Source organism: Bombus affinis, chromosome 7 (genome assembly GCF_024516045.1).
Source record: "Bombus affinis isolate iyBomAffi1 chromosome 7, iyBomAffi1.2, whole genome shotgun sequence".
NCBI lineage: Eukaryota > Metazoa > Arthropoda > Insecta > Hymenoptera > Apidae > Bombus > Bombus affinis.
In genome coordinates, this window is record NC_066350.1 from 13,005,321 (window position 1) to 13,018,116 (window position 12,796).

General features: G+C 40.4%; 1 protein-coding gene across 6 annotated transcripts in view; it reads left to right on the forward strand.

Moving 5' to 3' along the window:
- Positions 1–12,796, forward strand: part of LOC126918241 (zeta-sarcoglycan) — a 215,068-nt gene that overhangs the window by 131,433 nt on the left and 70,839 nt on the right. For 3 of the 6 annotated variants that reach the window (XM_050725941.1, XM_050725937.1, XM_050725940.1), the window contains one exon: positions 4,723–4,781. The exons of 1 other annotated variant lie outside the window; for it this stretch is intronic. Coding sequence is in view for 3 of the 5 variants with exons in the window: in XM_050725937.1 (XP_050581894.1) it covers positions 4,723–4,781 (59 nt within the window). In the remaining 2 variants the exon portion in view is untranslated. Of the gene's footprint in view, positions 1–2,055; positions 2,333–4,722; positions 4,782–10,380; positions 10,711–12,796 lie in introns of those variants that run through there. 2 more of the 6 variants (XM_050725938.1, XM_050725939.1) reach the window with 2 other exon arrangements.

Genomic DNA, 12,796 nt, shown 5'->3' on the forward strand with positions numbered 1-12,796 from the left:
GGATTAGCGGTGAACAGTGGCGACACTTCCGGGTGATTAGGCTGATTCCGCATCCACTCTAAGCCTGCGCTTACAACCTTGCTGTTCGATGGACTACCAAAGCTCTGTCCGTACAATTCGCATTACCGCTTACCTCTGCTCTCTGACTACTTCCCTATTAAAATTCCCTGTTCTCTGTAGTTCTTTTCGAACTACCGGTTCCCTGGCATGCAAAGCAGCGTCGAGATTGGACGCTGATCGATCTTTGTCCATCGTGCAACGTTGAGGGGTCATGATAGATTAATGCTGTAAGGACTGCTTTGTCGAGGTAGAGGTGTAAAGGATGTGCTTTCGACGAAAATGAAGTGGAGATTTTTGTGTTAGGTTGAGGAAACGGTGTGCTGTTCTATTTTCATAGCTAGCGGTTGTTACGTAGAATTTATCGATCGTTTAATTGGCGAGGAAGTAGATTTTTAATTTTGTGCACACCGAAAATATCCGTAACACGACCGACGAATAATTCCAGCAGACTCCCATATTAAAATTTTTCGAAACTAAATGTTCTGTTTCGAAACAAGCTATAGATGTAAATTTATTAGCCTGCGAAAATGATACGGGAAACAATTTTCATAGAAGAGACAAGCATAGTACAAAAAGTTGATAGAATTTTCGTAAGAAGTCTGGATTATACTATCTCGATATACTGTCTCAGTCGAACCTCGCGTATTACTTCTTACTACCTAATCACTTTAATGTTACAATTATTTAACGATATTATTCGTTCTTGTACGAGCATATGTATTATTTATAAACAATTGTACGAAATTTTTCTCACCGCGACGCCAAAAAGAAGCAAAATGTGAAACGTTGCACCGGACACGTCGCGTGACGTTAATTCTGGGCCAGTAGCGGCACGCGTCGCAAGTCGGTCACTTGTCCACTCAGGAATCCATTCAGAACGGGCGATAAATCGTCGACAAGAGTGACGTGATATGCGAACAAATTGAATTTCTCGTGCTCCTTTCAGGGAATCACCGAATTTCACCGCCCTGAAGAGGACATCGTCCTCTCGGAAAAGAAGAATTTACCGGAAGAAGACGCTGCTCGATGCATTCCGAGTGAAAATTGCCGTGCGCACGGCAGATACGCCAAACGAGAAGAATGCTGAAGGCGTCTGAAGTTGTTTAACTCGTGTCGTAGACCTCTATTCCTTGTAGCAGTTCCATGTTTTCCCTTTTCTGACGCTCTTCTGTTTCGTCATCTAGTCTTTATATCCCTTTCTCCACTATAAACGTAAGTCTTTGGAATAAAGTGTATTAGAGGGATCAGTTTGTGATAAGATGTGAAATGGTATAAGGGAGACGTTATTATTATTATTATTATGTATGACCCTTTGGAATATAATGCGCTTACAAGTCGTTTGTGAATAACAATGTTCTATTAACACTATACTTGCAGAAGGATTATGAACAAAAAGAGACTATCGAATCAGAAAATCTATTAAACATACAATTTATTGGCGTTTAATGCGATTAACGCAGTTAAAGTGATCAAAGGTCGTACGCTGAGTTCCTTGATGCAGTGAACTATTGTGATTTCTATCGAATGACGTTGACGTATCTAACTAAAAGGGGGGTAAGGGTACAAATTATAATAGTTTCTTATTTATCAGCTTTATAAATTGAAGGAGATCGCAGAACGAGGAAAATTAATGAAGGTTTCTTATTGTACCTTAAAATGTTCATTAACAAATTGAGCAATCGTTCCTTTACTAAAGTAAGGATTATAAATTATCGTGGATAAAAATTAGTTGAAAGAAGTCCGTTATCCATATATCTTATACGTTAATCTCGCATTAACTTTATTTCAAAATTGATGCCTTCGTAAGTTACCAAACTCTTCCAAGAGTTCATCTACGATGGCGTAAGCTTTATTTCAAAATTAAACGCGTCCCATCAGAGATATATTTTGGCGACTTCCTAATTGTTCTTCCTAGTTCGCTTCGTTGGCCGCCTACGCATAGAGTCGAATCTCTTGTTCTTCCTCATTCTCGCGTCGAGTTTCTTCCTAGACGCATGTTCCTCTCTTCCTGAAGGAACGGTTGATAGTGTTTCTCGTGCCAAAAGGTAGTCGATCGTGCTAGATCGCCACTTGGCTCGTATACAATTGCGCGAAAGTCGCCGATGAATAGAGGGAATACGCTTAAAATTCGAGTGAATTAGTCAAGGGGTGGGAAATAATGGTGAGTCGCGTGAACAGCAGTGTATCACTGGAAGAACGTGAATTTCGCTTCGTATGAATGGCCTGGGAGCAAAACACCTGCAGAATGAAAGGTGGAACGTCGGCTGGGAAGGTGAGCGTTTTCGTCGTAATACAGCACGGTATTATTAAATTGAATGAAAATTAGACAATTTGATTAAATATAAATATTTGGATTCAGTATTCTTCGTTTTCTTTGAAATATCTTCCTTCGAAGAAAAAAGTATCCTGTACATCGCACCACTCCAGATACACACATACACATGCATAGATACGTCCAATACATTCAAACATCATCTATTCCTAAATTATCCGACGGAGCTGTCGATATAAGTTCCTTGTCTTCTTGAGTTGCGAAAGACCATTGTGTCCACTTTCCTTCTTCTCTCTGAGAACGTCACCACGAACTCGCTTTAGATACAATGGAGAACAGTCGGGGAACGGGACCTACACGCGGCGCACATCTGCCAATTAGCGAAAGATTGAACTTGTAATAACGACGCGGCGTAACTACCAACGTGAACAATCCTTTAATAATACCCGCGCCCGCTATTCAATTTCCGTCTGAATCGAAACAATTATTATTGTCAGTGGTGCGATATCGCGTGAACGGCCCGGCGGCCCGTGCTCGCCTTTTGCCATCGCCATTGTGCTCACGCGTATATTTCCATAACGATTAATACTGTCGACGTTACACGCGATTCCGTTTCGTCGCTGCAATTTCAAAAACATCGCAGCTCGCTCCGATTTTGCTGTTCCGATTTTGCTTTTGCGATTTCGCTCTTCCGATGTTGCTGATCCGATTTAGTTACCTCGAATTCTGGTAGGTAACTCGGTCGTACGAGTGACGCAGGGACGATGACGAGACCGATCGAAATTCAGAGAGGGTGCAAAAATAGGACGAAAAGAAGAAAGTTCTTCTCGCAAGTTGACGGCTAATTGCCGCCATTTTCAGGCGACGTAAATTTCATCGGTACACGGAGAAAGAGGGGAGGGACGAGTTGCACCGGCTCGTGTCGTGAGTCGACTAATCGCTTCCGAGATAATTGTATCATTCTGCTAATAACTGGTGGCACGGTGGAAGCCCCGTCGATCGCCGATATAATTGCATCGTCGATAACGCGCGCGCGCCTTGCTGTTTGCTCTCCGTACAAACGTCGAATCGTGCCGCTCTAACGAAGAAATTTACGACGGGAATCGGCTCGATGGAAACCTATTAGCTATCTCCATCTGCGAATACGAGTTCGGCATTTCTCTCTTTGATATTCGTTTTCTCGTTTCCTCAATTCCTTTTTTCTTTCCTTCTCCTTTACTCGTTATTCTTTCTTTTTCTCCGTTTTCACCTTTTAATTGATATAAATTCTCGTTGGCTCCCGGTATATCCTGCGTTCTCTTGGATTTCATTTGTTGCCACGATCGAGCGCGATTCGAAACGCACGATGCTGCTCAAGGTACGAGACGTTAACTATAAATTCGATATTCAGCAGAATATTGGTTTGGAAATACGAGTCCACGGACCATGATTCGCAAATTTATATCGTCTGTCTTCTTTAGTAGCTTTATTGCCGGCCGATGGCGTCAACGACGGTGGGAAACGATTTATCGCACGATTTCCGCCGGTCGCTCGACCTCGCCGCGCAGGGAATAGCTTGAGCCGCTTCGAATATTATTTCGCGTACATCGAAATGAGAGTTGTTCATGCCGCGACCGAATTGTGACGTAATTCTGACGAAATTAAACCGGCGTCGCGACAACGGGACTAGGTCACCTCGGGACGACACCGTCGTGATGCATTGGTAATGAGTGATTCTATTGCGAGAATCGTTGAATACTGAAAAATTAGACGTTTTGTCAGTTAATGGACCGATACTGTCTACAAGAAGTCTTGGTTGATTAGGAAGAAGTTCTATGATTCATGAAGTAATTAGTCTAGTTAAGTTACTAATGATTATGTATTATTTATCCATATTTCATATCTGACAGGGTGTTACAGTAACGATAAATAACGCCGACTTAAGTACCAACTAAGTAAATCGTAGGACAGGGAGTTAATGATGAATAATATTATTCAAATCTCCATTAGTTATATAGTCTCTATATACCTTAAGGTACACAGAACAATATACATCGGTGATCAAAAAGGCTCAGTTGACAGAGAAATAGTACACCGTCCGAAAAGTTCTAATTCAACAAGTAGAATACGGTCGTCCTGGTCAGACATTCAGGAAGAGCGTTTACTCGACGCTCACCGCGAACTTGTCTACTTTTGAATTAGCGGTACTTACACAAATATTCTTTTGTATCGTCGTTCTAACTTCTTTGATCACACCTCGACGTTTTACCATTTTCACAAATATTAAAACTCTACGAAACGTTATCGCGACTTTATGATTATCTTTTCTATAAGTTAACGCGTGTTTTGATCGTGCTAAGTAACGATCGGAAAAGCAGGCTGTTTCTAACAAGTGTCTTTTTGATTTTCAGACCGGTAACAGTTACAAATCGCCCGAGGAGTCGCCGCATTCGGAGCACAGCAGATTGAGGTGAGTGGCAGTGCCTTTTACGCCATGCTTCCGGCAGTTTAATTACGTTTCACGACGCCGTCGCCGCGCTTCAAAGAGACAGACCCCGTGTAAACCGAAACGCGTTGAAATTCCGCGCGAAGTATTAGCGGTCTCTTAATCCGCGTATTACTCTACGCGCGATAAAGCCAACGGCGAATTCGAATTCTCGCGCTCATGAATCCGTCGTCTATGGCCAATTACGCAACGAACAATATGGCCACCACGGTCGGTGTTAAGCCATGAAATTGGCCTCTTTTACGAAGAATCCATTGCGCCATTCTTTTTCAAACAATGTACGACACATCGATTCGAGTTCTTGCGTTTTCGATCGTGTTAAGTATTCCTCGCATAGGAATCAATGCATTTTAGGAAACAAGGATTAGTTTACATTGTCGTCGCCGGGAGAAGGATTGGAATTGGGTCTTTTCGTTTCAGAGTTACGTTAATGGGACGTTCCATTTGCGCGTCCTTTTTAATCAACATACATTCTTGAATTTTATTGCATCAATGTCACACTTACGAAAGGAAATTTCACGAATCCGCTCAACGTTTCTTTTGCTTCCGTATAAATTCTACAAATTTATAAAATCTACAAATATTTCAGTATTATTTGTCACTGACACGTGGTAAACTATATTTTTGAAATTATAAAAATTCTTCTTATACTTTCGAATTTGTGCAATCGGTTCCTGCAATGCATCTATTGTTGTAATAGATTTTCCTAACTTGGCGAAACTTTTACACATTGTTTCATTGCTCGAACGTTAGTGGATTATTTAGACAATAGAACTTTTTCCGTGTTTCTTGCTTGCAATATTAATCTTTCGTTATCGGTAGAATATGCATAAATTTAACATATGGAACTAGTATTTTAATTACCATGCTAAATCACTAGATAACTTAATTGATCAAAGTTGCCCTTATACTCATATTTCGCTCCCCTATTAATTCGAATTCTGTTCATCCAAATCATGCAGTTTGATCCTTTCTATTTCTAGTCTCCATAGTTTTGAAAATTAAAAGTAGATATCATTTTCTTATTATTGTGTGAAACGCAGCGAAAGATCCAGTATTGAGAAACAAGTATAAAAGACAGTGAAATATAGAAGACGAGGGTCGATGCGTTATTTAAGATCAGATTTCACGCGGAAGAGGTGTCCCATAAAGATGAGAGGATAGAAAAAATATCATCGCTCTCGCATTTCACGTAAATAGTGAGAGGATTTGGAGCAAGGGAATCTTATTCGCTATAGCTTCGATATCGGATTCTCTTGATGGCCGAGTTTATTTTCCTCTCATAACCGTACTTGCGGAGCTATCTTTTAAGTATTATGTCAGCTCAACGACACTACTGTATCACTCCACATCAGGAGCCTATGTCTTATATCGATCATTAAATTACGGAACTATTTAATCAGCTGCGATCGGTCCACGATGAGATTTTAAATCTTAGAAAGTTGCAACATTAACGAGTCGAAAGTCTGTCTCTTTAACTTCAGGATATTACGACGAAGTATCGAATGTCTTCATTTTTCTCGTGTTTGCCTTAGCTATTTCTAGGAGATTGGTAGCAGCTTGTTATTTATACTTTTGAGTCATTTTATAAGATGAAGGTGGAAAGATGAAAACTATTCTGATACCAAAATATCAGGACTGGTAGGCTAAAGTATGTCTCTATCGATCTTTATAAAAATCTAAGGCATATTTCTACTTATTTTCATGAGTATTGCATTCAGTTTTTTATATTCGTATTCGGTATACAAAACTTTGTCATGGTTTACATGTTGCAAGGTTAGTGATTAATTTTAAAAACATCATTCAATTTTCCAATCAAACTTTGCCATAAATCACATCAAAGAACGAAGGGAAGACTATTACAATCACCGTTGTAATCTATATTCTCGTGGCAACAGTTTCATTGCGTCGCCAGGCGCCATTATTTCCACGGTGATTGCAATACTTTTAATAGGGAATCGTGGGTTTCGTGTCGGTGGCGATGTAACTGCGGCGAAAGGGCGAGCGGACGGGAACGATTATCTTTCATTACACCTGCGATTCCCAGGTGCAATGTGTTCCAATTAATCACAACGTGCGGTTCAAGTCGGCGCTCGGTCCCGGGGACGTAAAGGGGAAAGATAGGTGGTGAAACGTGGTCAGGCGTGCCACGAGACACCGGAAGTTACGCGAAACCCGAACATCACAGATCGGAGACTGAAATTCGCGAGAAAAATTAAAAACGACTCTAATTATCAATTTAGTCAGAGCCGATTATATGTTTCAAAACATACACGTTTGTGCTGCGTGAACGAGTACATGTGTATAAATTAACTCGAGAAAGGTAGAAAGTAATTGTTTCTCTTATTTTCAGTTTTCAAATCGGGAATAATAATTGTTTGAAACAGCGTTCCTAAGAAAATTCGAGTTAAAAGTTGTTGGATATCGCCAGAAGCAGACCAGTGATATATTTGAGATGGAATAGATAGATGACATGTTCTGTATATTAGAGATAGCAGATGCGAGTTCGGAATGATGAAGTCGGGTAAATAAGTGACTACCTCTGTACTTTCCCTTAGGCTAATCCAGTAGGAGAAGTGATGGAACCACAGAAAATGTTTATGAATATATTATGTATGTTATACAGAGCTTTTCGAAATTTCATCAGCACTGTAATGAAACACAACTATCACATTTATATTGGTAAGACTCGCAGCTAATCTGGATATACATCTCGAAGTTACAAATTATTTGGTGCAAACGCACGTACATATTAAAATTAATGTGCAGCTTATTAGTAATAATGAACAATTAACGATCTAATTATTTAATAATTAATTGTCCATATTAATGGGCAATTTTACCAGCGTAATCATTACTATGTTAAGAAAATTTGACAATGTTTTGTACGAAATCCATGGTACACACCCATCCATGAAAAGTTTATACAAATGTTGAAATATTTTCGTAAATCGGTGTATATCTCTTTATTATTTCGAATATTATTTTTAATATTCCATACTATCTTTCATCTCTAGAAAGTTCGTAACAGTTATACCTACTCGGCAAGGTTTTCGAGCACTTCTAAAACTTATCCTCGACGAAAATCAAAAGTCAACGAAAGATAACGTATTGCGAGAGCAGAAGTTTGAAATCGAGTAGGATCAAGGGTCGAAGGGGCATCGAGAACTGGGTAAAACATCGCGCTCCTTCTTCCCTTCGCCTCTCGTCCACCACGTCGTCGTCCGTGTGATAAATGGCGGAACGGAAAAAAAATGTTACGAGACCGTGCAATTCTTTCTCTGTTCCTCCGTTTCTGTCGCGGTTTTTTTCCCTTTTAACGCTTCTTCGCCCAGCGACGTATAATTTTTCGCGTCACTCGCAAATAAATACCGCGATCCATCACCATTATCATTGAGCCTGCACCCGACCACGTGAACGTACACGCTCTTATTCGACTCGTTAACGTTTCCGCGAAGCTACCTCGAGATCCAGGAAACTAATTCTGTGCCAGAAAAGTTCAGAAGTCCGCCTTAGTCGAAAATCTGATTTGGTTTATGCGCTACATTGTTTGGCAGAGAATTCGTGTCGCTTCGGTTATCGTATATCAAAGCGATGCATCTTGACGGAGAAAGCCACCTTAAGAGATCGATTTCGGTAATACTTAATTATCAAAAACGGAAGTATCTTGATAATCTTCGTGGAATCTGGCTCGTCTGACCTCTCACGTTTAACCTCTGCTGTAAGAATTTTATTAATAGAAGATAAATCGCTTCTCGAACTAGAGACTTAATTTAAAAGCAATAAATTTACAAGCGTATATATCCTCGGAAATAACTTCTTAAAAGACGAACTAACAACCTTCATAATCGATTCATACCACCTTTGATCCCTGCTAATCCCTTGTAATTTTTCTGGTGGAAAATAACACTGGTCATTTGTATTCAGAATACGGTTTCGTAGATCCACTTTTTATCACGCGGGTTTATTATAAAAGTAATAATTTACGAAGGACTCGTGGCTTTTAAAATAGCTTCTAAGAACACGAACCAATAACCTTTATAATGTATTCATTTCACCTTTGATCTCTGTCTGCTGGGATTTTTCTCATAGAAGATAATAATAGCTAGTTTTTATTGCCAATTTACAGAGAAACCAGTTATCCTTTCCTATCGATTCGTCGTTATGTAAGTCAATCGCGTCTATACATAAAAATCCCGATAAAAAACAATCCTTTTTTAACTACGAATCGCGTCGACCACGAATCGTAGACGCGTCAAATTCGGAGCTAGATGCGTAGACATGGCGCAATCGGTATTTCCAATGGAATTCTCGTCGCGTCGTGTCGTTCGTTCCTCCAAAATCATTCTGCAACACGTACGTGCGCGCGCACGTATATCACATACCTGTAAAACGCGTGACACGTTCAAGAACGTGCAACAAGCTCTGGCGACACGCTCGTCCCACCAATCCGTACTGGAACCAGATGGCTTTTCTTTTCGCTGGTCTGAAAACGAACTTGGCAAATGACTGGCGGTAGACACGCGGGCTAAATGACTGGCAGACGCAGGCACTCCATCTTCCTGTTCCGCCAGCACGTTGTTGGAACGAGCACCTCGCAGCTGCATTCGAGCCGCTTAAGCGCTCGTATGCCATACCCGACAACCGATTAATTATGAACATGCGATTAGGCATAGTGTTTGGAAACAGGTAACGCGTGTGTTATCTCGATGCTAGAACGAACGTTCGTTTCTCGTTGTCGCGTATTCCCACGGAAAGACGGTGTACGCGCGCACTTCTAGACACGGCGAGACGAGCATTTTCTCCAATGGTAGGTTGGCGCACGTAATTGGCTCTGGCAGCCGCGAACTTTTAATTGGCTCCGCGAGCCAGTTTTCGAGGCCGTGCGCCGATCCTGTCTCGTCAGTCCGATGGTTTGTCATTCTCGTTCGGCTGGAAATCACCGTGAAACATCATCGCCGATCAACGAGATTTAAACGTGACGCAAACGGGATGTAGCAGTAGCGGAATGCTCGTTGACGAATTACTACGACGCGAAGAGAAACGTGTAAAAGGAGGGATTTGTTTTGTTTCTGTAGCTGCATCGATAGCTATATGGAAAGGATCGTAGTTAATGCGGAATTATTAATAGCAACGCAACGATATAATGCCGCGAAAATTTTCGAATATTATTTGTTGGATTAGCGGATTATCAGGGATCTGTGACAGAACGAATAAAGCAATTATTTCCAGCTTATCGATCGTGGCCTGGTACGATGGTGGTTGTGCAATAGTGCCGCCGTTTACTGCAATCGTTTCGGACAGCCTGACGTCTTCTCCCGTTTTTGTTTGATTTCTTTTTTATTTTAAATCTCGTTAGGAAAGCAATACTTTTTCGCCTGATCCGAAAGTGTCCGCGGCGGGATTAACGAATTTCACGGGGTGAGCCGGCTCTTGGCGACGATGAAAAACGATTTTCTTGATCCTTAGATACAGTCAGAGGTCGGGCGTGCGCGGATGCACCGCGAAACCTTATCCCCGGGGTCGAATTGAAAGAAAATACACCGTTGTTATTTCAATCGCGCAGCGTCGAACTCGGCCGCGAAGCTCTGATTACCGCCTCGTTTCGATCCATTTCTACTCGGCAGGGCGCCTATTAAAGCTGTCGTTTTTAACGCGGCGGACACGATCTGACCTTGTCACATAATGTTTAATGGTGCTCATATCATGTTCATCTTCGTTTAAATCTAAAACAATCTGTATTTATCTTTTTACCGTATAGATAATGTGACACGTTCCGAATGGTGGTTACAAACGAGTCTCTCGTGACGTTCGAAACAGCGAAGAGAAAAGAAGCGTTACATGTGTGTTTTACGTGTGTGATTATTGAAATTTGGGCAAGATCGGTGAGAAGGTAGGTGAAACTGTTTAAAGGCCTTCGTGTGTTGTTCCTATTAGTAGAGTTATAGAATAGTTTTAAGAGCAGAGAACAACTGAAGAACCACTTTTAGTTTGCAATTGACTTCCGTCACGATTTCGTGTTACGTAGAAAGCAAAAACGGTCGAAGGATTTCCTATTATGAAACGAATATTGCACCGTCCCTTCGACTCACCTATCTACCACCATGCCATTAAAAAAACCCATCATTTACTCGAGTACTATTTCCATTACGAAAAACGTGCATTTCCGTTGAATTAAAATAGGCGCATATACTGTTTCGTAACACATTTGTCCGGCTTTAGATGCATCTAATGGCAAGTAGCCAAGACAAATTCGGCAACTTTCTCCGCCATTCAAAATGCACGGTGAGTTTCGCCAGTTCGGTTCTTCCCTTCGCGTGTATTATTAAAATGGCAATTACCTCGCTAAACGGTGCCCTAGCAAGTTGTGAGCGCTTCATGTGTGCAATCACGTTTTCGAACAATAAGCGCCGAGGCGACACGACGGATTCTCTCCTCGATACCCGTGGCTTATTTCCAAGTTAAACACGGAGACGTTCCTCACGAGCAACACGCCGCGCAAATATATAGGTAGGAACATAAACAAAGCGAAAATTTAGGTCGCGTTACTCGAACCGTGCGCCGAAATCGACGTTGCGATCATGCCACGGTTTTCTTCGTCAAGGCTTACTCCCTTTGCTTTCCCTTAAAAGCTTTCGTTTCTCTCCGAGATATTGAATTTCTTCTTTTGCAAATGTGTGTTGGATATCTTTATAGCTCGAAAGTTCTGCAGTTTTTAGTTCGATCGTAGCGTTCCACTTGCAATCATGTCTTGGTTAATTTACCGTTATTGAGATGAAATTTTTAACACCGAGGAAAAATTAAACATTTTTAATTTTCAAGTGTTAGAATTTTCAAACTACCAAACTTTCGAATGTTTTAACTTTCGCGTGTTCAAATTTTCAAATTTCTCGTGTTTCAGACTCTTTAATTCCAAAACCTTGAAATTTATACATTTGTAAAATTTCATTTAAAAACTCACAATGTCACATTTTTAAATTACCGAAGTTTCAAGTTCTGGAATATTTCCTGTAGCAAAATTTAATTTGCCAACTTTTATGTTTTCAAAGCTCTCCATTCTTGTCCATTCCATATTACTTTAATGTAATCTTTGCACATTATTTCATTCCTCGATATTCTGCTTCTCTCCTTTCTTCTCCTTCCTTTTCCTTTGAATTATATATTTTGCTTAAAAGCATTGTTTTTTGTTTGATTATTAAGCTTTTAAACCTCTTATACCTTTTCCAAGATTTACTGACTTCCTTTTTTTTTATTTTTGATTACTCTCGTCTCAGATGAATATGTATACATGGTGATTATCATTCAAAATCCGCATTGATTAACAAAATAAATTTCCAAAAGGAAAACGAGATGTTGCGCGCAGCGTTCCGTGTACGGTACTCGAATACTTAAGCTGAGTCGAGTTTCTTCGATAATAAATTTCTGTTAGCAGGTAACAAATCACGCTCTAGGGGCTCCTCGTACAATACCATTCCGCTGGTTCTTCATTAAAATAACAAACAATACGAGCAACTTTCTCGTTCATATTAGTCGATAAACTTTCGTTCGGTAGCAGGATGCTCATAGCGAGAGTCAAGAAGATATAGTGGAGGAAAAATGGGATACTAACAAATTGATGTCTGATCAGTAACGGGCACACTCTACTTGTCGATTAGGCGCAATTAAAGTTTGAAATTCATCGTCAGTTTTATGAAAACTTGTTGGACGCACGTTCATTTAATGCTAATCACATGAAAATACGATTTGTGGATAATAACAGTTTTAAAATAATACTTAGATTAAAAATACAGTACAAGATACAATTTTCATCGACTATTTTTACTTCAGACGTTTTTGTGTGAAATGTTGCTTAGAACTTTTAACGAAAAAATATTTTCTAGAATTCATGCGCGATGTGGAAGATAATAAAAATTGCAGGGAAAAGAAACAATACGCAGTGAATAGCTCGATTTAAAGGACTTGTACTGTATATTGCTGGT